The following is a 23,749-nucleotide window of genomic DNA, read 5'->3' as shown; positions in this document are numbered from 1 at the left end:
AGGAATGCCTTGCAAAGAGAAAATGGCAGTGTCCCTTCACTACAGTTGATTATAAACTGCCCAGGAAGGGCACATTGAGCTTGGACCTGGGGAATCAGTGCCATATCTAAAAACAAACAAACAAACAAACAAACAAACCTGCAGATCCTAATGATATAACAATGTAATTAGTACAGACAGAAATCATAGTATGTGAAATGAGAAGACTGCAGATGGTACAGTATCAAGATCCAAGAAGCCCAAGGAACCTCAAAAGGCCCCAAGCAGAGGTATGTGGAGAGGCTGACATTTGCAGGGAGCTCCTTGCACCGTACCAGATAGCTTCCCCTATAAAAAATATGCAGCAAATGCTATATTCTATACAAAAGTGAGAAGCTGGTTCAACTTCCTGCCTTGTTTCTTATTATCATCAGTGTTTGACTAAAGTGTTCTTTAATGCCTCACGTTTCCCCGCACCTCTCCCATCATGAAGTTATTTGTACTTTGCAATCAAGTCATTTCTCAGTCTACTTCCTGATACCACACAATTTGCTTAGCTTTCCAGTTTCTCAGGATAATCATTTTCTCTGGCCCTTGCATCATTTTTACGGCTGCTCTCTGCACCCAGTAGGGATGTGGCAGGAATACAAACCCTTCTGCTTCAAGGCAAGAAGCAGCCTGTGGTAAATTGTTAGGAAGAAATCACTCCTCTGCAAGTTAATCCAGAGCTACTACTGCTTCTAGGACAGCTTATTCCCAGAAACAGGACTTGGGGCTAGATGGGCCCCAGCTGTGACCTATGCTGGCAATTGCTGGGTGAAGGCAATGCTCCTGTAGTCAGTAAGGCGGGGACCATGAACTACTACCCCTCTTACACAAACACAGCTACAAATGCATTCTCCCCGGGTATTACTTTCAGTAGTTCATGCACTATTGCTTGACCAAGCCCTAGTCCTCCAGGCCTGAGCACAGCCAGTTCAGCTAGCCTCCTGTGCGATTCTGGTGTTAGGGGACCTCACCCTCAGAGCTGCTGGACTGTCTCTTAAGCATGTTGGCTGCAGGACGGAAGACCTTCCCACAGCAGAAGACAGCAGTGACCCTGGAACTGAACCGTAAGCAGCATGGTGCAACAGATGGACAAAGGCTGTGGATCAAGAGACCTGGGAGTTCTATGTCCATGGGCAGCTCATTTATAGCAGCAAGGGGTCTCTAATGCGACATGTCCAACCTGAGACAACAAGGGCCCAAGTTCGCAAATGTCTCAAGACCCTGCATTTCCAGTGGCCTGAAGATAAGCTCTCAGCACCTATGGAAGCCAGACCCTCCACACAGGCACCTAAAGCTGGGCACCCATCCTGGCAGGTTTGACCTCTAATTGTTCTGTGACTCAGTGGCATTAGCTGTTCAACAGGACTCACTCACCTTTAAATCCAGGTTACATCAAGTTCTCATCCCCTTCCCCTCAACTGGATGCATGTCGCATGAGGAATAGGAACCTCTCCCACATGCAGGCTCCTCCTCAGGCTTGCTCACTTCTCAGCCACCATGTGTGCACACAATCCCTTCATTCAGTCACAAACGTGCACACTTCTCACACTCACAATTTGTATCAGGAAAGCTGAGGCAGAGTAGGCTGGGCAAGGGGGATGGTGACAGCTGCAGCATATGCAGGCCCAAAGATGATGAAAGCTTGATGCACACAACATCAGCTCAAATGGTTTCCGAGTCTCATGGCTGGGAGGCAGGGGCAGTAAGCCCTAGCCCATGTAGCACAGAAAGAAGCACAGGGCAGCGGGTCAGGTCTGTCTGCCTTTAATCAGAGGTACATTAGTTCACAACATCAATGAGAAGCCCCGGGTCCAAATGCAGAAGTGCCATGGCAGAGATGATCCCCACTCCCACTGCTGTAAGGCAGCCTCTGAATAACCCAGCACCAGGCAGAGGGCAGAGTCACACACAGGCACCAACAGGAGAGAAAGAAGCAGGGGCAAGGGCAGGGGCTTGCTTAAAGCTCTCTAAAGAGGCACTGGGAGCAACAGCCAAAGAGCCCCTCCAGAGGTTTCTTCATAGTGTCCTGGCACAGTTCTCACTTGGGGCAGCAGCATGTTAAAGAGTGGGCACTAGCCTGATGGCTACCTCTTTCCTTCCATGAAAATGCCCTGTACAGATACAGCACGGAAGCAGCACCAGCTTCTAGGCTTGTGGCATTACTCAACCTCCAGGTCCTTGTACAACAAGCTAAAAAGAGAATACCCCACTGTACCCTCATTCAACTTGACATCAGGGCTCAGAGGGGCCACAGGCAGGTTATGGATTCTTGGAAAGTACATTAATAAATCACCCTCTTCTTTCAAGCCCAATGGCAAAATGGATTGCTCTCTTACTAGGCACCCCCTAACTAGGTCTCTGAGCCCTAGGACAAATACTCTTCTTGCCATGCTTCTCCCCATAAGGGCTCACAAATGGAGCCTAACATCATGCCCAGCATTGCACGTGCTTAAAGTTAAAGGTCAAAGTTTCCAAGGCTCACAGTGCAGGGGCCCTGGGTCACTGCACAAGGAGAGCGGGGTGTAGGGTCCAAAAGGAGCCAGTGCCACAGATACAGACACATCTGCCTCCACCAGCCCAAGGCAATCAAAATCATGCATATTAAAATATATGGAAGGAATGGGTTTCTTTTTCATTGTCTTCTGAGTTTGATCAAGTAAGCTGCACCCAGGGCAACTGCCAGATTTTACTTCCCAGTCACAAAAGCTAGAAGCTACACCTGGTTACCCGACTCCAGGAGCTGGGGCTTTAAGGAAAATCCTAAATAACATGGCACAAAATGGTAAGGAGCCAACAGCACTTTGCATCTGTCTCCCCCTTTTCCAGCTAGTCCTAGGACTTCTGGAAACTGCCTGGGCCCACTGTCTGCCTGCTGACAGGGGCCTGCAGCACTAGATTTCTTCTGATCACCAGCCCCATCCCACTAGCAGAACCAATCCATCATGCTGCTCAAACTGCTGCATGAAAGGAGTTATTGGTATCAGCCCAGATCTCAGACAAACCCAGCCTCAGCACCTGGCCCTTTCTCCACAGCAGGGAGCATCCAACCTGGTCAATCCCACACTGAAAGACAGACAGAGGGGCAGCTGCCAGCCACTCTACCCCCCCACCCCCCTCAACACACACACACAGCCTCCTCCTAAGTGTTAAGAAACTGACTTAGGACAGGCAGTTCCTAGCAAAAAGTCACTGCAGCCAAGCATGGTCTCAGGACACAAGCTAGGAAGGGCAAAAGCAGCAGGTGCTCTGTGTCAGTCCCACCCCACCCCTCAGAAACAAGCTCTCTCTTTCTGCCCAGAAGATGTTTCCTTGCCCAAGAAACCGCAGCTTGATGTCCCCCACCGTGATAGAATCACACCCCAGGCCCAGCCCAGACCCTCCTTCCCCCCATGTTCCTCTAGAACCTACCTACCTTAGCTGCAAACTCTCTCCAAACTGCTCCTACCCACAATTCACCCCTCCCCAAAATCAGAGACACCAGCTGGAGCAAGAGCACTTGCTCCTGCAGTCACCTGTAGAGCAAGTATCCCCATTCCTTGGCTGCTGCCATTTCTTGAGAGCTCTAGCTGTTGCCCATCTCTTGCCTCCCTCTGCCGAGAAGGCTGCATGACTGCCCTCTACCCCCACTCCTTGACTGCTTCTCCTGGAGTGGAAGACTACACTGCTTCTTGCTCCTCCTCATGCCTGCAAGGAGCTTTTGGGGAAATCTGGCAATTCAGAACTGTTTTCTTAGATATGCTTAGCCTTTGGGTATATCCAAATTTAGAATTCCAGGAGTCATGAGAGGGCACAAGCTGGACTCTTCCAGCCTATAGCCTCAGCAAAAGGGCCAGGGCTGAATGAGCTGCAGATGGAAGCACTCCTAACCACGTATCAGTTCCTGTTCCTAAAGACGTCTCCCTGTCCCAGCTTGCGCCATTTAGCTGCTGCCCCAACCCTATTCTGGAGGCATACTGCAAGAGGGGGTTCAATCCTCACTGCTTGCACAGCGATTCCTCCCCACAGACAGCCCTCTGCCTTGCCACCTGCTTCAATCCTTGTATCTGGTCAAGGAGTCCCATATTTCCCTCCTGCATGGCAATGGGGCCACCGGAGCCCAGATGTAGGGGAGTGGGTAGGCCAAAGCTACTGCCACAACCCACTTAGCTCACATGTGCTTTTGGCCAAATCTGGCGCTGGGGGAAGGGCCAGCCATTGATACAGGCACACTAAGGGTCATTCTAGTTCCAAAACACAGCTGGGGGGGGGGGCGGCGGCAGGGGCCTGGAAATGGAACTACACACAGCACAGTAGAGACCTATATGGACTGAGACACTGCCTGCACCTCCTTCTTCCCTGACTTCTAGGGAGGGAGAAGAAAGCTGTCTGGGAAGGGTTGGGAAGATGCACGTCCATGGGTGTGTGTGTTGCACACAGAGTGGGGATGCTTTCCATCAGCAGGACCTTTCATCCAGGCCTCAATAAGGACAGGACCCAAGAGGTGGGGGCGAGTGGGTTCCTCCCAGTCCCTGGAATAGCCCAACCCTGGCCAGGGGAGCAGGCAATTCCACGTGGATTCTTCCTGCTTTCTTGCTGGTGGAGAGAACTGTAGCTGAGCCCCATACAGTCGGGCATTCCTCTGCAGGTGCTGTGGTGCCCCTCGCGCACTGGGAAGGTTGGGGACTGGCGTGGAGTCCTTGCCGAGGAAAGCAGGAGCGGTGGAAGAAGGGATGGTGTGGAGGAAAAGTCGGAAGGTACAACACATACATCCAGGTGATTGTAGTGGAGGGGAAAGAGGGAGTCTCGGGAGGCATTTAAGCCTAGTGCACAGAGAGGAGAAAGACACAATTTATAAGGCCATAGTGAGGATGGAGGTAACCCCAGAGAGCAGACATGTGCAATTCCCCAGATTGGGCAGAACAAGAACACGTCTGCCCTGCCACTGGGGACGTGCCACTCTTGGGTGAGGAGGAAGACTTGCAGCACCTCCAAAACACTGAGCTCAGCCTGGTCAAACAGGGTTGTCCGGGGAGGGCTGGGACTGGCAGGCTGGTCATGCTGGGAAGTGCCAGGTCAGGTACCTAGTATCCCAGTACTTACTATCCCCATGAACAGGGAGGGATCTGCAAAAAAAAGTTCTTAAATACACAGGCTCTGGGTTTTGTCTGTTTACAGTAGCTGTCTGCTGAGGGCTCGCTCAACTCACAGGGAGAGCCTGGAGAGTTGTTCCCAGGCTCAGAGAAGGTCAAGCCTGCACCCCAGGTGTTGCTATAGCCCCAGGGGGTGGCTCCAGATGGGGCACCTTTGGATCTCCTGCCTCACATGGAGAAGGTGCATATTATATTCTGCATCAGTGGCCCCATCACCCAGGGGCTTGGTCAGCCACTGGAATGAATGCCCATGAACTGAAGCTGCAACCCCCTTCTAGAACTTCTGCTTTGGCTCTCTGGCTCCTGTGACAGCTCCTGGTTCCTTGGTTCTCCAGATGACTGGGGGCACTAAAGCAAACATAGGCTGAGCCTCCAGATCTATCCTTTTTACATAGGGTATACACCCTTTCAGGCACTTGCATGAGTCAGAAAGACTAAAATCTCTTTGTAGCAGCCTTGAATTTTCCCATGGACCTTCCTGCCCAAACTCATTACAAGGGAAGCCTGCAGCCCATCAGTAGCCTCTCTAGATAATGGCAGGACAGCAGTAGATGGACTGGGGTCTCTGGCATGGCAGGAGGCTTGGTGCTCCTGCCACTTTACTTCATCCCCAACCTGCCTACTCTTAGCCTGCAGGTGTGGCCTGGGCTGACTGCAGTCATCTGACCCAGGAGGAGAGTTGGGCTTAGGAAGGATAAGCCCAGGCCCCAAGATGAGCCAGTTATAACAGTTTGGAGCCTGCTGAGAGATCACAACCTCAGCAGGATGGCTGACAGTCAACATGGAAGGTAACACCTCAAGCAGTCTGGATGTTTGGGGAGGAATTAAAGGGAGCAGGAGGAGGTTCCTAGGGACCCAGGGAGGGGGCAGGAGCCCAGATTGTGAGGCTGAGAATGTGCGACCACTAAGGGTCCAGGAACCCCAGAGGAGGGGCTAAGTGGAAGAAAACATCAATGAAGATGCTATCTGCAAGGCATGGTGTAGGAGTGGAACAGAGCAATGCAATTAGCCCATAAGGCAGTGACCATGGCACCTGCTGGTCATTTGAGAGAGCAATTTAGGAAGCCCTGGGGCAGACTCCCTCACATAAAAGTAGAAGACAGCAAGGTGTGGCAGGTGACTGAAGGGGTGATTGCCCACAAAATGGGACTGAAGGAATTCCAGGGCCACCCCTGGGAGGACACCCTGTCACATCTGGTACTCAATGGTTTTCTGGGCTCACTGACTGGTTTACTGGAGAAGATGAAGGCTTTGGCCCCTGGCTTGAACAGAAAACAAGCAAGTGAGAGTCATCACTAAGGTCTGGTACAATCTAGACACTGGTGGGGGGAGGAGGGTGGCTGGCATAAGGTCAAGAGTAAGGCTTCTGAGCCCTCCATATCAGAGCAAGAAAGAGCTCTTCCCTAGGCCAACAGGAATGTGCCAAGGGCTCTGACTTCCCTCATGTGGCCCCAGCAGCATGGTGGAGGTGGGGCAAGGGGGAGGTACAGGGGGTGGAAAGGAGGGTTGGGATCTGCATCCCTCACCTGAGACTGGTGTGATCAGAGAGGGGAAGAACTCCTAGGCTCAGGGTGCAGGCCCTCAAGGAAAAGAGCTCCCAGGCCACCACCAAGACAAACAAATAAATCAAAGAGCATGGTGGTGCAAAGTGTGCAGCAAGGAGTAACCACAGAGGAAACAAGCTGAGATATGAACCTTGGGGGAGCTGGGGATCTACCCTGGGAAGTTCCTCACCCTTCCTCCACACTGGAGAACGGGTTCCTGTTGACAGGCGGTACAGACTTCTTGCCTCTCTAAATACAGAGAATGCAAAGTCTGTCCTCTTCTATAGCACAGCAGATAGCTGCCAGAGCTAATGCCTTGCCAACACTTCCCTTGGATAAGTAGTGAGTTGCACCCATACCATGGAGAAATGAGACCCCAATTTCCTCTCTTGAAAAGGAAACCTAACTCCCCTCTGTTCCCTGTCATGGAAGGCTCCTTGCCAACCCTGCTCTTCTGAAAGGGAGTTCAGTGGAAAGGAGCAACACTTTCCAGTGTTTTCTGGAAAGACATCTCCTTGTCTTTCCAGAAAACAAATGGTAGGGGTCCCAGAAGCTAGGAAAATGCAAGTCAGAACTTCCCTCGCTCCTCCTAGTTTCGACCTCCTGAAAGGAGGAGATCTCCCCACCAACCCACTCCCTTCATTCCCAGCCCTGCTCCCCTGGAAGGGACTCGATCTTTTCCTTTGTAGGTTACTTCACAACTGCCTCTTGGGTACAATCCACAATCAAGACAGCAAGAGACTCCAATGCTGATTGGCTGTCGTGGCAAGAGAGTATGAGTGGGGAATGAAGGAGAAGCTCATGCAGGGTTAGTGCATGGCATAGCTGAGCAAGAAAGGGTTAGTGAGGTAGGGTAGGGTTAGGAGAGGTAGGGTGAGGGGGAGTATATTAATATAGCCAAGGCCATGGCAGCCAAGGATTGCCTAGGCAAGGCAAAGCCCACCCCAACCCAGCCTGGAACATGCTCCATTCCTCTGCCTCAAGTCATATCCCAGTACTAGCTATAGTACAGCCACAACCAGGGCCTCTTGCTGAAGCAGCCACCACTACAGCTGCCTTTGCTCTTTAAACCAGGGCTTGCACAGCCCCCCTCAGCACCAGCCCCATGTGATTCATTCTCTCCTCCCACATCCCATCACATGCTGTGTCCCTTACACCAGATACACACCTGAGCTGGTTCCAGATACCTGATCTTTGGCACCCACAGTTCACCACAAAAAAAGGAAACTGCTCAGGCTCAGAACAAACATCTGCCAGAGACTGCCCAGTCTTCTCTCTCTCAGGTTAACCTCTCTGAACCATCCCTCTCCCCCAATCACCCATCTACTGTCCTGCCTATGCCCTCAGAGACTCAACTTCTGACCTCCTCCCTTTGCTATAAACCACTGGAGGGGCATAAGGAAGCCAGAAAGGAGGGCATGGAGTCCAAAAAATCTCAGCCCTCCTGGACGAAACAGAGATATGTAGTCTTCTGCAACTGTAATCTTCTTACCATGACACACACATGCCTTCAGCACCGTGCCTTCTCAGGGCACTGCACACAGCAGATGCCGCAGATGCCCACAAAGCCCTCCCAGAAGTCACGCACATATGGAGACAGTGGTGAGTGAGATAGTCAGTGCTCTCAGCCCTACACCACAGAGAAGGGAAGCAGCAGCTTGAGTTGTTAATAGGAATGCCAACACTAGGGTTAGGGACAAGCTAGGACTGGTTTATACTGTACGGTTCCAAGCAAGGCTCAAAAGCCCATCAAAAGCAGAAGCCATTCATCAGATGGTCCACAGAAACATACAGCAGGAACAAGCACCAAGCACTCTTCTTTCTGAGCTGGCTGACTGATGGCAAGAGAGGGGGAAAGGGAGTGTACCGGAAATGAATGGAGGCAGACAGGGGTGCCAAGACAGGCCATCAGCTCCCTGAGACTGCAGGGGGCAGCACTCCAGCAGGAACCTTCCTTAGCCTCTACTGCCCCCTGCCTCTCACAGCTGGCCTAGGCTGTTCTTGATGGTGGACTTGTACTTACCCCACTCCACTCCACGCCCATACTCACTTCCTCGCTACCGTCTGCGGCATTCTCATACTTGACATTTCCCCCCAGGCTGTCACGGCTCCTCCTCCTCTCAGCACCATCTCCCTCCTTCAGAATCTCCACCACCTTGGTCTGGTTAATGGGATCAATGCCCTGCAGAGAGGATGGAGCAAGGGAGCATCAGAATCAAGACTGGCCTATCCCTACTAGCTACCATCTCCTCCAGGGGACTTGTTGGGGGTCATGTTGCTATTCCCCTGGTCTGAGGATCAGACACAAAAACAGATCAGCATAGACCACCAATTACCCCCATGCCAGGAGGCTTACTGGGATGATCTAGCAAGTGGGTGGTGTGGGTACAAAGGGAGAAGGAAGATCCCTGTGTATGGAGATGTCCCTAGGGCTATATTCCCCATCAAACCATGCTGCAGAACACCATGCAAACTGTAGGCAGACTGCCTGGAGGACTCAGACTGGCAGAACAATAAGGTAGTTTGCAAGCCAAAGACTATTGCCTGCAACCATAGGCAGATCCAGGATTTTGTAAACTGGGGTCTGGGAGCAGTGATCAGTGTTGCAGGGATGGCTGCACCTCCCCTCAGCTTCTCCGCCCCCCCTCCTCCAAATTGCACCACAGGAGCAGAAGCCTAGGATTTTTTTTTGATGTCCCTGAAGCAGATAAGAATGTCCCTCCTTCCCCCCAGTTCTCTACACTGCCTTCCTTCCCCTCTATGTTCCACAGTATGTCCCCTCCTCTCCTCCCCCACCTACTGCCGCCACTTGTCTGAGTCTCTTCCTGGGCTGGAAAGAATGGGTGGTGGGGGTGAGGGCACAAGGCAGATAAGGGAAACCTGGCAGCTGCTGCCACTCCCAGCTGAGCCAGCTCCTGCACAGTCCTGGCTGGAGTCAGGAGCTTCAGAGCTGCTTCTGCCTTTCCCCCACATCAGCTGTAAACAGCAGGGACAGCAGCAGCAGGGAATGAAAGGGGAGGTAAAGTGCCAGTGAGCATGGGGGGGGGATGTGGAGGGGATTCTTACCCACTTGGGGGGTGGGTCTTAAAGAGTCCCTGGGTGCTGCTCCCACAGTGTTGTCCAGAAGGGTGTGTGTAGGGGAGGGGGGTGCAACCATGCAACCACAAACCCTCTGGATCCTCCCCTGCCTGCAGCACTCTGCCACTACCCGAGGCCACATTGCTCCCTTAGCCAGCCTTCTAAAATCTAAAGGAACTACCTGACCCTTTCTCCATCCTCCAAATGTCCAGAGTGGTGTGACCACCTTTATTGGAAGCCATGCTAGGCTAGCCCTGTCACATCACACGTGTCTAAGGGCTTCATCGTTCTGCTATATCAGCACTTCAGTCCCTCCCTGTGGTCCCAGAGCACTATCTTCAGGTCTAAAAAAAAAGGGTGCTGGCTAACTGTAGAGAGGTCCTGGCAGACAGGAATAGGCTTGGTAGTCTCCAGCCTTCAGCAATCACTGGTTTGGTAGAAGTTTGGGCACACCATTCCACCAAGCCCTTATTACAACACTGGACTGAGGAATTAGCCCTTATCTTGGTTTCAATATCTCAGTCCCTGAAGGTTCCTCCCAGCCCCCAAAGTCTCCGTGAGGGAGATCACTAGCTAGACTGTTAGATCAATGATAAAAAAACAAAAAAAACAAAAAACTTCTCCAAGCCCCCAGCTCTTTGTGATACTCAGCCAGACCTGACCTAGAGAGAAGGAAACATGCATTGTGTATGGTTAGCTGTGGATTGTCCTGGGTTTAAATACATCAGACCAGAAGAGCCTGAAGTATCAAAACAATGTAATGTCTGGGAAATTCTGTTTGCCATTTGGATGGGCTGTGCCAGTTGCTACTATTCTCTGCAAAGTACCATCCCACTACCCAGCTTCCTAGGGCGATTAGGGTTACCTGTCGCCGGGACCGCATTGCACACTCCTCCAGTGTCTCTGCTGCCTCCATCTTGCCCTGACGCCTGTACAATGCTCCCAGGTTCCGCAAGGTAGTGTTCACTGTTGGGCTGGGAGACAACAGGAAACATGAGGCTGACACATGATCTCAACTATCCCCGTGGCCACAGCCTCCCTATTGGTCCCTAGCATTCCTGGAACTGGCTCCCAGCAGTATAGGACTGACTCAGCTCTGTATGCATCAGTGGCTTCCTCATTCTATGTTCAGAGTTTGTATTAACTAAGAAGGCAAAAAGCACTGGGGGGAAGTTCTTGATAACTTGCATGGTCCTGTCCAGGCTACTGGAGTGGCTCAGCAGGAGCTTTGAACTCAAGAAGCCTGGTACCTGGCCTTCTGGGATGGCCCGTATACTCTCCTTGCTGGGCCAAGTCTCTCTAAAAAGAAAAGAGTGCCCAGCCCTAGGTACTAAATCCCAGGGCAAACAGCATCTGAGTGACACCATGCTGGCTATCTCCAGGGGGAGTTTTAGGAGCTGGACCACTCTACCTGGTCCTCATTCAGCTGGCTGGCAAAGGACAACCAAGACCTGGGCAAGGTCAAAGCCTAAGCTAGCAGGCTTGCTGAGACCACCTCAAAGGGAAATGCCTCAGTCGCATCTGAATTAGCTGTGGGCAGCCACAGGTTCCCTGCAGTGCCCAGTTCCAGGCTCCCTGAAGACAAGCAACAGCAGCCACAGTAATACAGATGCCAAATGTCCCCTGAGCAGCTCAGCCCCCTCACCCACTGCAAAAGGCCAACACAGCTAGCACAAATGAAGAACATGGGGAAAAGACCATCTTGGTCCCAGAAGGGTTCAGCTACAGAGTTGGATGCAATGGCCCATAGCTCAGCACAGATGGATAGATTCAATGAGCTTTTATCTTACCTGCTGACCTTGCAAGCTTTGTACCAGCCACCGTACTCAGCATAAGGGGCACTATCTCGGTGTTTGCTCTGCAAGACAAGAGGAGAAAAGGGATGGTTAGATCAGCCTTTGGCTGTTTTCCCCCATCCTTCCTGCCTGGCCAGTAGGTGTAAGATCAGGATTCATGTCCCAGGCATACTCCCCCTCTGCCCGTGAGTCCCAGTTACCCACTGCTAGGTCTTACTCCACTGCTTTGGCCTATGGCAGCTCAGCATTTGGCCATCACCAGAATCCTAAACCCCCTGGGGATCTGCACTAAGATCCCCCAGGTCTTTGGAGCCAATTTAAACCATAAAACACATCTCCAGGCAATGGTGTTTTCAGAATGTCCTGGTGCTGGTGCAGGTGCAGTGGGGGCTCCTTCACCTACTGCCCAGCCTCAGCTCATTGAAACAGTATTACCACAAGCATTACTGCTGGTTCCCAAGCCAGCAAGACACATACACAATGAATGTGAGCCAGCAATAACAAATGAAGCCACTGGAGCACAACATGAGATTATATTAAGAACTACAGAACCCCAGAGTTGGTCTAAAGAGCCCAGAAACCTAGTCCCCTTGATCTCAGCAGCTTGACTATCTGAGGTGGTATGTGCCCAAATCTTAGGGCAAGCAGCAGAAACTGGGGGCTTAGCACCACCTAACATCCACACCTTTCTTCTAAAGACTGTCTTAACTGCTAGTTAAGATCCACCAGGCTCATTTCAGCAGTCTGGCTCAAGCATCCTGTTCCTCAAGAGAATCTCCTTGCTGGGCCAAGTCTCTCTAAAAAGAAGAGTGCCCAGCCCTAGGTACTAAATCCCAGGACAGACAGCATCTGAGTGACACCATGCTGGCTATCTCCAGGGGGAGCTTTAGGAGCTGGACCACTCTACCAGGCCCTCATTCAGCTGGCTGGCAAAAGACAACCAAGACCTGGGCAAGGTCAAAGCCTAAGCTAGCAGACTTGCTGAGACCACCTAAAAGGGAAATGCCTCAGTCGCATCTGAATTAGCTGTGGGTAGCCACAGGCTATATTCAGAGCTCCTGTCTGTCTGCAAGGCCAAGTGTGTTCTGCAGGAATTTGGATCCCTCTGTCTGCAACTCTTCCTGCATGGGTAAATGATCAGTCTCAATGTCACAGGAACAGGTGGTGGCATCAATAGGCCACAAGGTGCTGCCCACCTCAGCAGTGGAAAAAGAATATGTCCAACATTCCAATTACCACTTCACAGAGCACAGCTGGGGCCACTGCCGTCATCCCACAGCTCAGGGGTTGACTGCACACAGCTTCCAGAAATAGACAGCAGGAAGTTGGGCACTGCAATTCAATGGTCCATGCGGCCATCTGGAGGCAAAGTACACCCATGCTCTGGAGGTTGGTGTGCCCCAAAGCTTGACCATGCATCACCCTAACATGCACTGTCTTTCATTGTACAGGGTCTGGAAGTCTGACAGCTGGCAGCTCACATTCTGCTGCAGGAGATTCACCTAGCACAAACAACCTATGCCTGGACCCCTGCCCGAGCCTGAGGCTGCTAACCTGCAACAGAACTGTCTCTCTCAGGCAAGGTCAAATGTCATGTGGAGAAGCATCTCAGCAAATTCACCATACCAACCTTTAGTTTGTGGTGGAGCTGCCCATGAAAGGGCCCTGCACCCATCACAGGCCTGGTCCCACAGCCAAGGGCCTTATGCATCTGGCTCCTCCCCAGAACCAATGGAGCACACAGTTGGCTTGATGACTGAGTATGGGAAACGTCCCCTACTCAGTCTTCAAGCCTTTCAGCCCTGTCCCCATGTCTACAGGAGCCTCCAAGAATCTAGGCAGCACAGGCTAGGAGGACTTGCAGTTAGGGCCTCTCGTCTCTGGAGAGTTACAGCATGCTTGGCAGTAGGGGACAGACTGTGGCACAAGCTCTGCATTAGCTCCTTACCCATGCTTTGAAACTGGCCTGCTATGCACTGCAACATTACCCCTCACGCCCAGGATCTGCATGTGTGTATGTTCACCAAGGAAGAGACAGGGGATTCCAGTAGCCCATACCCTCCCTACCCACAGATGTTTAACAATGAAACTGCCCCATGCCCACCACTGCCTTGACACTGGCAAATCCACCTTTCCCAGCATTTAACCCCACCGCAGCACCATTGTATGAAACAAACAAGAAAAAAAAAGTGAAGCTCTGGAAGATGGGTTTGACATTTTTTAATAGAAGACAGACAGATAAGCTGCCAAAACTTGCACCACAGTAAGGGAGGGAGTGGTGGGAGCAGAGGTAAGCTAGCACTGAGAACAGCTCAGGAAGAGTACAGCCTGCCTGCTAGTGCTCCACTCCAGGTCTAAGATGGGAAGATGCCCCTGAACTAAAATCTAGTACCTCCTTCTTCTATCCACACCATAGCTGTCAGCCTCTACACTAGCCCTAGAAGCAGAGTAAGAAGATACCAGGACACCAACATCTGCTAATCAAAAGAAACTGTTATCGAGTGCACTGGGAAGAGACGGGGGGCAGGAGATGGACTCCTCCCATCCCCGCCTCCCCAGCCCTTCTGTCGCCCACCCATACTAGACTCAGTAAGTCTCTAGTCTCAGCAGTAGCCCTAACGTATTTCAGCCCTATACACACAGCAGAGACCCTACTTCCTACTCAGCTGCATGGGACAGGGCCTGAGCCACAACGGTAGTTCTACGGTGACAGTCATGACAGGAGTCCAGCTTTGGGAGGGGATGTTCACACTGAGCATACACAGGGAGCAGGAGGTGGGGTGGAAGTGCTGGAGAGCAAGGCATGAGGGCTGTCTCAAGATCCAGACATGAAAGATGGTAACTAGTAGAGGATCTCGGGCAGCTAAAAGACCTTCCCCAGTACAGTTGCTGTAGGGTGGGAGAGAATGCCTTTCCACAGACTTCCTGGTAACCCAGGCCAAACGCATGCATGTCAGCCATGCCTGCTCCAACACTTGCTCTGGGGTATGTCCCCCCACCCAGCCCTGCAGCAGCCTGACAGATAGAGCTCTGGGTACATGAGGAGAGCAGCTAGATAAGCTGAGCAGTTTCTTCAGGGGAAGCTTGGCAGTACAGGCCCTCTCCTCCACTACCCACCCCGGGCACTGCTTTGGAGTAGCTGGCACAGAAGAGACAAAAGTTCCATTCTGCTGCCACAACCCAAGCCCTGCCATGACAGGGCTCTCCTCCTCCTCAACACTTCTCTGCATACACAGCAACCTAGAAAGCTGGTATAGGAAGGGCACGTTAACTCCAGCACACCCCCTATGCACTTTGGCATCTCCTGGAAGGGCCAAAGATCTAGATGGTATAGGACATTTCAGAGACAGACAGACGGACGGACGGAGAGACAGAGAACAAACGACAGAGAGAGAGAGAGAGCGGAGAACGAACGAAGAGATACTTTGTAATGTTTTCACCCACATTACAAAGATAAGGCCTTTTACTAAAGCATCCCCTTCACTCTTCAGGAGAGAACAGGGAGTCCAGTCCATCCCTCATCTGCCAGCCTACTGACAAGGGCTGAGCTTCACTACCTGCCAATTTCCAAATTGGATCCCTCCCCACAACCTACTCTTCTCCAGATAATCCCCATCTGCAAACCCAGCTGGGCATGGGTCTAAGAGACCACAGACCCATAGGAGAATGGTGGCACTACAGCCCTCCTACCTCCTTGCACGCAAGCTATGGGAACTTCTACTCTCCAAGTCTCTAGCTCAGTGCCATGCAGAGGCATGTCTGCTTGCAAAGTTTCTACCATACAACTGGAAGGAGCCAGGAACTGCTGCCCACCCTCCCTCCCTCCCAAGGCCCAGTGCTCCATGAGGCTACAGAGGCAGACCTATTGTCCTGGCTTTAAAGGAGGCCCAGGCAGAATTCTATGACCTGTTCCTGCTTAAGCCATGAATTGCAAAAGGCTCTTTAGAAAGGTGATGGCAACAGCATGCTGCAGCATTCTCCCAGGTCTGTCTGCCACTTCTCAGGCTCTCCAGCCCCACAATCAGCCCTATGGGCTGCCCCAGGAATGAATGGTGCGGTGAGCAGTAGAGGCTAAGTTCCTGTGGTACAGCAACACTGCCTCTCCGCCGTCTTCTGCATCCAACATGTCCTAGGGAGAGCACTACAAGCAAAGAGAAAACATGCAGGCACAGCCAGAGCAACCTTCACCCCCCACTCCAAATTTCAGCTAGATCCCTGCCACCCACTGTCATCCACTCCTATATCAGCTCCAGTGAGTAGCTGCAGTACCCTCCCTCCTAGGCTGCCTCTGTACGACTATGCTATCCCCAAGCCTAGAGGCTGCCACTGGGGGCCTCACTCTCATGCCTGTTCCTGCTGCTGGCCAGAACCAGGTGCAGAATCTGCTCTTTGTTGTACACACACCAGAGACAACTCCTGCCTGTGGCAAACAGAAGATACTCCAGCCCCCAAAACTCTCCCTCTCCCCATGCCCCATCCCAGTTGTGGGGCTGAGCTATTCTGAGGTCACTCACCTTGCTCATCTCCTCCCTCTCCTCTGCATGCATCCAGATCGGCTTGTGCTCATCTGTGCAGGAAGAACACAGGAGAGCACTGCTCATTATCTTGCCATGCTCCTTCAGAGGGGCTAAGCTGCAGCACTGCTCCCTGATTCCAAACAGGGGGCCTCTCTAGCAAGCAAGGGAGCATGGTACAGGGCCAGCCTGGAAAGAGGCAAAGAATGCCTGTGGGGGATGTGCCCACTGCTTCAGAGAATACCTCCTACTGCTCTCTCTGTGGGAAGCCATCTACTTTGATGGCCTCTCCTTAGAGTGGACCCATGCCTCAGCACAGGCACAGCACCTGCTTGTTACAGTTGCTGCTCTCCACATGTTTCCAAACAGGGATTCCCTCGAAACCCACCAGCCATTGACCCAGCAGAGGCTGAAAGCAATTTATCTGCCTGCATGAGTTGGAAGGAAAAGGGCAGAACAGCATAATGGCAAAACAGAACCTAGGGCCAGCTCTTCAGGCAAATTGCTACAAAGCCTGGGAGGTGCATCACAGGCTGCTTCTTGCCCCACCTGGCTGAGAGCAGCAGACTGCATGGAGACAGGCAGGCAAGTGTCAAAAGTAGTGAAACCTTGCAGAGATACCTTCTGTGTAGGAGCGCTGCACCCAGCCACTGGGAGACCAGTCCCAGGACCCAAACTAGACTCCCCATCCAGTTGTACGTACCATCTACAGAGCCAAACTCCTTCACATGGGCACGAGTGAGGATCTCTTTGTACAGCACCTCAGCTTCCTTGTACTTGCCTTGTTTAAGGTAGCAGGAGGCCTGTAGCCAACACAGAGCATGTGGTTGAAGCCCCAAGAGATGACAAGTATCCTTACACCACAGCTCCCCCTCCTCAGAAAGTTCCCCACTGTTTCCCCCTCCACCTTACGCAGATGGTATCCCCAGCCTCCCACATCCCTTACCCAGCCCCCCCCCTTGTAAGGAGAACCCAGACAGACCCACCAGGTTGTTCTTGGTTTTGGCCACATTTGGGTCATCAGGGCCCAGGCGGCTCTCGTAGATCTCCAATGCCCGGCAGTAGTAGTACTCAACCTCCTCATACTTGCCCTGATTCTGGCACAGCAGCGCCAAGTTATTCAGCTGCTTGGCCACATCTGGGTGGTCTTTGCCTAGGACCTGGGAAGCCAGAGAAGGAAGATATCAGATAGAAGCCCCTTCAAGACCATTTTAAGCCCTTGGAGATAGCATAGAAGCTTCTCCTCAAGAGTCCTGGATATCCCAAGTTCTGCCTAGAGGGGCCCTATCTAGATGATCATTTGCCTAGCACCCCTATAATGAAAGACAGGAAGCAAGAAGACTCTAAATGGTCCCTCAGTGTGTATGACCTTTAATCTCCTGTAAGCCCAAGTGTTAGGGAGGATGGGAGAAGAGGTGCCATAATGTCAGTCTGAAAGCAAAGCTGGAAGGAAAGAGACAATAAGGCAGAGGTCAGCAGCACTAGGGAATGTTACAGGAACCAGACAGTTTATTTGCAGGGCATGGGACACTTCTTCCCACCCAGACTGGGGGAGCTATATTGGTACCATTTCCTACATTTCTGAAAATAAACAAGCAGCACACCAGGAGCAATTGGGGCTGGTGCCCTCCTGCAGAACCCTGAAGAGGGTGGGTAATGGGGCTGATACCTTCTCACGGATCTCTAGGGCTCGTTTGCACAGTGGCTCTGCCTCCTTGTATTTCCCTCTTTTGCCATAGAGAACAGCCAGGTTGTTCAGTGTTGCTGCTACCTGCAAAAACGTAAGTCACATCCAATGAAGCTGAAGAGGACTCAGAAAAAATGAGAAAGTGATGGGAGTTGGTGGGAACATGGACATTAGTTCCTTCTCACTCAGCACTGCTGCACAGTACCTTGTGAGACAGCAGCAAGAGCATCTTAGTACCTCAAACAAGTAGGAGCAACCCAGAGCCATCAGCTGGTATTGGGGGTGTTCAGGAAGGCTGCAGGGAATTAATACCATTCTGGAGGAGTTTGACAGAATTCAGGATTGGGACAGCACAGCCAGTCATCCAAGCATGAGGCTTGGGGAGTTGGGGCAGAGTACTGGGTAACAACCCTGCAAAGAGATCTCCTCAACCCAATGCCACAGCACATATGGCTCTCCTTGGGTACCTGCAGTCCCAGCAACACTACCTAGCCTGTAGCCTTATAGCCAGAGATGACCTAGCCATGGGTAACAAGGGAAGCATGACACAGAATTTGGGCACCAATCCCAAGCCCTGCACTACCAATGCCGGGGGGAAGGACCAACACCCAGGGCAAGGGTGAAAGATACTCACTGCAGGGTGGTCTTTGCCCAGGGTCTTCTCACGAATAGAGAGTGCATCATTCAGCAAATGAGCTGCCTCTTTGTATTTATTCTGATCCCTGCAGTGCAGAGCCAGGCAATTATTGCAGTTCTAAGGTACTGATATCCAGAACATGCAAAGCTTGGTAAAACACTGCCATGCCACCCCTTTCCAAGAGACTTTCCCCCAACCCATTGCTTTCTCCAAAGTCCAGCCTGCACTGTGCTGCCCTCAAATTCAGCCCCCTACAACACTCCCACAATCTATCAACGGGGCCTGCCCATCCCACAGTTTTCTGCGATCTCAACATATACTAACAAGGTCCAGATTGCAAGATGGTTACTGACCCACAACCTTTTTCTAGAGGCAGACTCTGCCAGTTGGTGGACTCCACATCTGCATAAGGCCTGTATTGGCACATCAGGTAGAGCAGCACAGCCCTGCTCCCCTACCTGTATACAAGCGCCAGGATGTTGAGCATGGTAGCCACATCCGGATGATCATGGCCTGAAGTCTTCTCTAGATCTTCCAGTGCCTGCTTGCAGAGCGGGACAGCCACCTCATAACGCCCCTGTGAGGCATACTGGATCACCAGGTTGTGGAGGGTACGTAGGCGTGCCGGGATCTCATAACCACCCTGCTGAGCCGCTGCCGCTGCACTGCTGTGCTGGTGGGGCACTGCGGAACACACAAGGGAGTCAACTGGGGAGCAGCATAGCTTTCACCCCCGTTTTCCCGAAGCCAGCCTGGGCTCTTGGTGCAAGCGCATGAAGCAGAACACTTACATCCTGGGCCGTGCTCCTCCTCCTCATTGGGGAACAGATCATCTAGAGAGTCCTTGGTAGAGTCACCTTCTTTCTCCTCCTGACAAAGAGAGAGAAGGAAGCACAAAACCAGCTACATGTGCTATCAGCATCCCAGGGAATTTACATCATGTAAAACATATCAGTAAAAACATGCATCAGTAAAGAAGTTTGGCTATCATTAAAAGGTTTGCAGATTGTCAATTAATAAGAACACCCTCCCTCCCACCCCCTCCAACTTCTCTTGGGTTGGGAACCCAGCTCCAAGTCCTGATGGACTCCACACCTACGCCCTTTATCCTCCCTACTTTGAGGCTAAAGGAGCCCCTGCAGGTGTGGGATGAGGTGCATGCCAGGGACTGCGAAATGAACTGCTAGACTCAGGCTGCAAAAACTGGGCACTCTGCTCACGCCCATGGGATTGTTCTGAGCACTAATGCACCTTGCAGCACCAACTCTTACCGAAGGGGAGACATCCTCATCATATTTCTTCAACTGGTTCATGAACTCCAGGTGCTTCTTCTCCTCTTCTAGCTGGGCCACAGTCTGCTCACTGCGCTGCAGCTTCTGCTGGGTGTTGGCCAGTTCATCCCGCAGCCACTGGTTCTCCTGGCACAATCTCCGTACCTGAGCACGCAGTTTCTGCTTTTCCGATTCCACAGCATTCAGGTGGTTGGACAGAGCCATCATCACCTGGACCAGAAACACCAACGGGGCCACATTAATCCAACAAGAGGAGCTGAACAACTCCCTAATGTGCCAAGTGTTCCCCCGCCCCAATGTGCCAAGACTACCTTCATAAAGGAAGAACCTCCCTAACCCTTCCATCTCTTGATATGGAGATTAGACATTACCAGGCTCAGGTGCAGATTAAGTGTGCAGCCCCTGGGGCAAGCATAGCAGTATCAGCCCTCCTGCAATGGTCCCAGCCACTGTGCTGCAGGGTCCTTTCCCAGCATGCTCCCTAGCAGAGCCTCTCACCTGAGCCTCCCCAAGTCCCAGCTCAATCATTTCCACCGACTTGCGGAGCAGGTTGGATTTCTCATGCACTAGGTTGGCCTCCTCATCCTTCTTCAGACACTTGATGGTTTCTAGCAGGCTGTGTAGGATGGAATTGTGCTCATTCTTGAGGGCCTCCAGCCCCTGCATCACCAGCTTGGTGTTGGATATTATCTCCTCCTGGCTCAATTTGTCCAGCTTCTCCTCCCTTGGATACACCATGGTGGACATAGTTTTTTTTTTCCGCCCCCACACAGACACCTGAGGAGAAAATCAAAACCTCTTAACACTCTACCAGAAGGAGCATGTACTTAATGGAGGCTGAAGAGCTCCAGGCCCAGACAGTTCAGAGGGAAGGCCAAGGACTGGGATGGAAACAATGTTGTCCTCTCCGAGTTCTTTCCTTCCTGGCCTACACACAATGCAAGAGGACAGGTAGGGGGCAGGAAGTGCTAGCTGTCACTTGGAGCAGCATACAGGCAGGAGACAGAGGGTCACAGCATTAGAACCAGCTGCCTCCTCACTGCCCACAATTTTGTCAGCCAAGAAAGTGAATTTAGCAATCATTCAAAAGCTAAATAAAAATCAGCAAGAACTGCAGTAGACACACCTCCAGCTCAGAGGTCATCAGAACTCAGCTGGGAACCAGGTGCAAGGAGTCTCCAGGAAGACTCAGTGCCTGTTGTTGGCTGTGGGAGAAAGAAGAGGGGGAGATGGAAAGAAGCCAAGCAAAGCAGCTTGCTTCCTCAGTGGCAAGTCCCTTAGAAAAGCAGGCAAAAAGAGGCACAGCACACCACTCAGCCAGCCTACAGACAACAAACCTCCCCCAGTGCCTTGAAGGTCAGACCCGAAGAGCAGAGAACAGGACCACAAACAGTTTGCAGAGAGCAAGAGGAAAAAGATCCAGATATAGCCCAGCAGGCTTGTTTGCCTGGGGGGGGGGGGGGGGGGGGGGGTGTTGCTAGCTTTACTGTACTACCCCAATACCAGAGTTATACCACTGTATCCACCCCCATATGGGCACACTTCACCCAGAACAAACAGCTTTTCTTCCACTGCGCTTGATTTTTTTTTGCTGACAGTCCAGGTAGTGTTGTCAGAAGTGGAGGCATTGAGACTCTTGGGTTCAAGGGTTCCATGTCATCTTTTCTCCTTCCCATGCCTTGGTTTCCCCACACAACAGAATAGTACCAACCTACTTACCCCTGTAAGAGTTAGTATGTATGTGGCATCCTGATTAGCCTCAGGATCCTGAATCAAAGCCCTACTTCATGAATGGGAGCAGCACGCACTTGGGAGCCCTGAGCCAGAATTAACTGTTATCAGAGGAAAAGGCTGCCACACTTGAGAGCTCTGCCACTTGGAGCATATGACACACTGAATATACAAACAACTACCCATAACGTTAAGTCAGACATGCCCTTGGTCCCTTCTCCCCCTCCCCCAGTCCAAAATCTGCCCTCTCCATGCCCATGTCCAGAGTCAAGGTACCCAGTGGAAATGAACCCTCTAGTGCCTTGCCCCTTTGGACTCCAACTTGAGCATCCCAGCTGTCCCCACTCAAAAAAGCTTAACAAGAGCCTTGAGACAGAACCTGCAGCCTAAGACAAGCCACTGCTTACCTTGGCCAGTGACTAGCAAGTGCTGAACTCTCCTCCAGATCAAGTCAGTGCCATAGATGCATCCCAGTGCTAGATTTGCAGCAGCCACTGGTGGGGTCAGCCAAGCAGCACCTCTGTGGGCAGAGAGCTATAAACAGGCAGAGCAACCTGAGCTCATGTGACCCTACTGGCAGGAAGCTGGCAGTCAGCCAAGGTATTACACCAGCCGGGCAAGTAAGGGAAGGCAGTGCCAACAGATTTGTCTTTGTTCTGCTCTGTAGACCCACCTCTGTGTGTTTTGGGTCCTTTGCTCAGCAACAGCTGCCTGCCTGTTTACAGAAGCAAGCAAATCCTGTTTCACGTGCAGCACAAGGGAAGCCAGAGCAATGCCCGTCTCTGCAGAGTCCCACCCTAGCTGGGCACTCCCACCACTTCCAGGGAAGCAGCTGCTCAGCTCAAAGGGCTTCCAAGAGTCCCTAGTGCCAAGGCAGTCCTAGCGAGAGCAGCAGCATACTTGAAAGTGGAGAAGATTGTCCAAATATAGCGAGACAGTGTAGCAGAAGGGGAGTAGCCAGGCAAAGAACAAGGGAACTGCTGGGCAGTTATGGAGCAAAACTGGCTCTGCAAGGTACTGTGCAATGGGACAGAAGACAAGGATGACCACAGCACATCCTGGGAGCAATTCTGAGGGAGCCCGATATGATGAAGGGAGTCTTCACCATATCTGCAGTGGTTTGGAAGAGGAAATTTATTTATAGTTTAAATTTATAACCCATCATATCCAGCAGGCTCAGAGTGGCTTACAACAAACCATCCCCACAGATCGTAGGTTGAAAGAACCTCAGAAAGGAGGTAAGGGTAGATGTTATTTACTTGCATTTTAAAAAGGCTTTTGACACAGTGTTGCACCCAATTCTTACAAGTAAACTAAGTAGCTGTGACATGGATTTTTTCAGTCAGGTGGGTGGAAAACTGGCTTATGGGACACACCCAGAGAGTGGCGGTGGATGGGATGGTTTCTACCTGGAGAGATGTGGATAGGGGTGTCCCCCAAGGCTCTGTCCTTGGACCAGCACTGTTCAATATCTTAATCAGTGATTTGGATAAGGGCGTAGAAAGCACTGTGTCCAAATTCACAGATGACACCAAACTATGGGATATAGTAAACACACTAGAGGGTAGGGAGTGAATTCAGGCAGATTTGGACAGACTGGGGAAGTGGGCGGATCAGAATAGGATGCAATTTAACAAAGATAAGTGCAAAGTGCTGCACCTGGGGACAAAGAATCACCAATATACCTATAGACTGGGAAATACCATTCTAAGTAGCACAGCAGCAGAAAGGGATCTTGGAGTCATAGCCAGCACAAAAATGAACACGACTCGCCAATGTGATGAGGTAATAGGCAAGGCTAACCCTGCTCTTTCCTGCATTAGTAGGTGCGTCACGAGCAGATCTAGGGAGGTGATACTTCCCCTCTATGCAGCATTGGTGAGGCCACAACTGGAGTACTGCATCCAGTTTTGGGCACTGCACTTCAAGAGGGAGGTGGAGAACCTGGAAAGGGTTCAGACGAGGGCTACTCATATGGTTGAGGGCTTGCAGGTAAGATCTTATGAAGACAGATTGAGAGACCCGAATCTCTTCAACCTCCGCAAGACAAGGCTCAGAGGTGATCTTGTCGCTGTCTACAAGCTCATCGGGGGGGGGGGTCAGCAGGGAATGGGGGATACTCTGTTTACCAGGGCACCCCTCAGGGTTTTTAGAAACAACAGCCATAAACTGAAGAGTAGCTTTAGATTGGATATCAGGAAGAAATTCTTTATGGTGAGGGTTGCCAAGTTATGGAACAGGCTTCCAAGGGAGGGGATGCTTTCCCCTACCTTGGAAGCGTTCAAAAGGAGATTAGACAAACACCTGACTGTGG

General features: G+C 51.7%; 1 protein-coding gene across 8 annotated transcripts in view; it reads right to left on the bottom strand.

The window, feature by feature from the left end:
* KLC4 (kinesin light chain 4) overlaps nucleotides 1-23,749 on the bottom strand; it is a 51,125-nt gene that overhangs the window by 13,434 nt on the left and 13,942 nt on the right. For 2 of the 8 annotated variants that reach the window (XM_006035917.2, XM_006035921.2), the window contains 12 exons: nucleotides 20,203-20,481; nucleotides 19,684-19,914; nucleotides 19,204-19,282; nucleotides 18,871-19,096; nucleotides 18,410-18,497; nucleotides 17,758-17,859; nucleotides 17,075-17,248; nucleotides 16,792-16,891; nucleotides 16,089-16,141; nucleotides 11,569-11,636; nucleotides 10,644-10,752; nucleotides 8,724-8,882 (listed from right to left, as the gene is read on the bottom strand). In XM_006035917.2, coding sequence (XP_006035979.1) covers nucleotides 8,724-8,882; nucleotides 10,644-10,752; nucleotides 11,569-11,636; nucleotides 16,089-16,141; nucleotides 16,792-16,891; nucleotides 17,075-17,248; nucleotides 17,758-17,859; nucleotides 18,410-18,497; nucleotides 18,871-19,096; nucleotides 19,204-19,282; nucleotides 19,684-19,914; nucleotides 20,203-20,451 — 1,638 coding nt within the window. In that variant the 5' untranslated portion in view covers nucleotides 20,452-20,481. Of the gene's footprint in view, nucleotides 1-25; nucleotides 4,827-8,723; nucleotides 8,883-10,643; nucleotides 10,753-11,568; nucleotides 11,637-16,088; nucleotides 16,142-16,791; nucleotides 16,892-17,074; nucleotides 17,249-17,757; nucleotides 17,860-18,409; nucleotides 18,498-18,870; nucleotides 19,097-19,203; nucleotides 19,283-19,683; nucleotides 19,915-20,202; nucleotides 20,482-20,830; nucleotides 20,910-21,842; nucleotides 21,969-23,749 lie in introns of those variants that run through there. The other 6 variants (XM_006035920.3, XM_025192101.1, XM_006035916.2 and 3 more) reach the window with 6 other exon arrangements.

The sequence above is a fragment of the Alligator sinensis genome, unplaced genomic scaffold (assembly GCF_000455745.1).
Source record: "Alligator sinensis unplaced genomic scaffold, ASM45574v1 scaffold390_1, whole genome shotgun sequence".
Taxonomy (NCBI): domain Eukaryota; kingdom Metazoa; phylum Chordata; order Crocodylia; family Alligatoridae; genus Alligator; species Alligator sinensis.
Note: the sequence above shows the minus strand (reverse complement) of the source record. Positions and strands in the feature narration are given on the sequence as shown.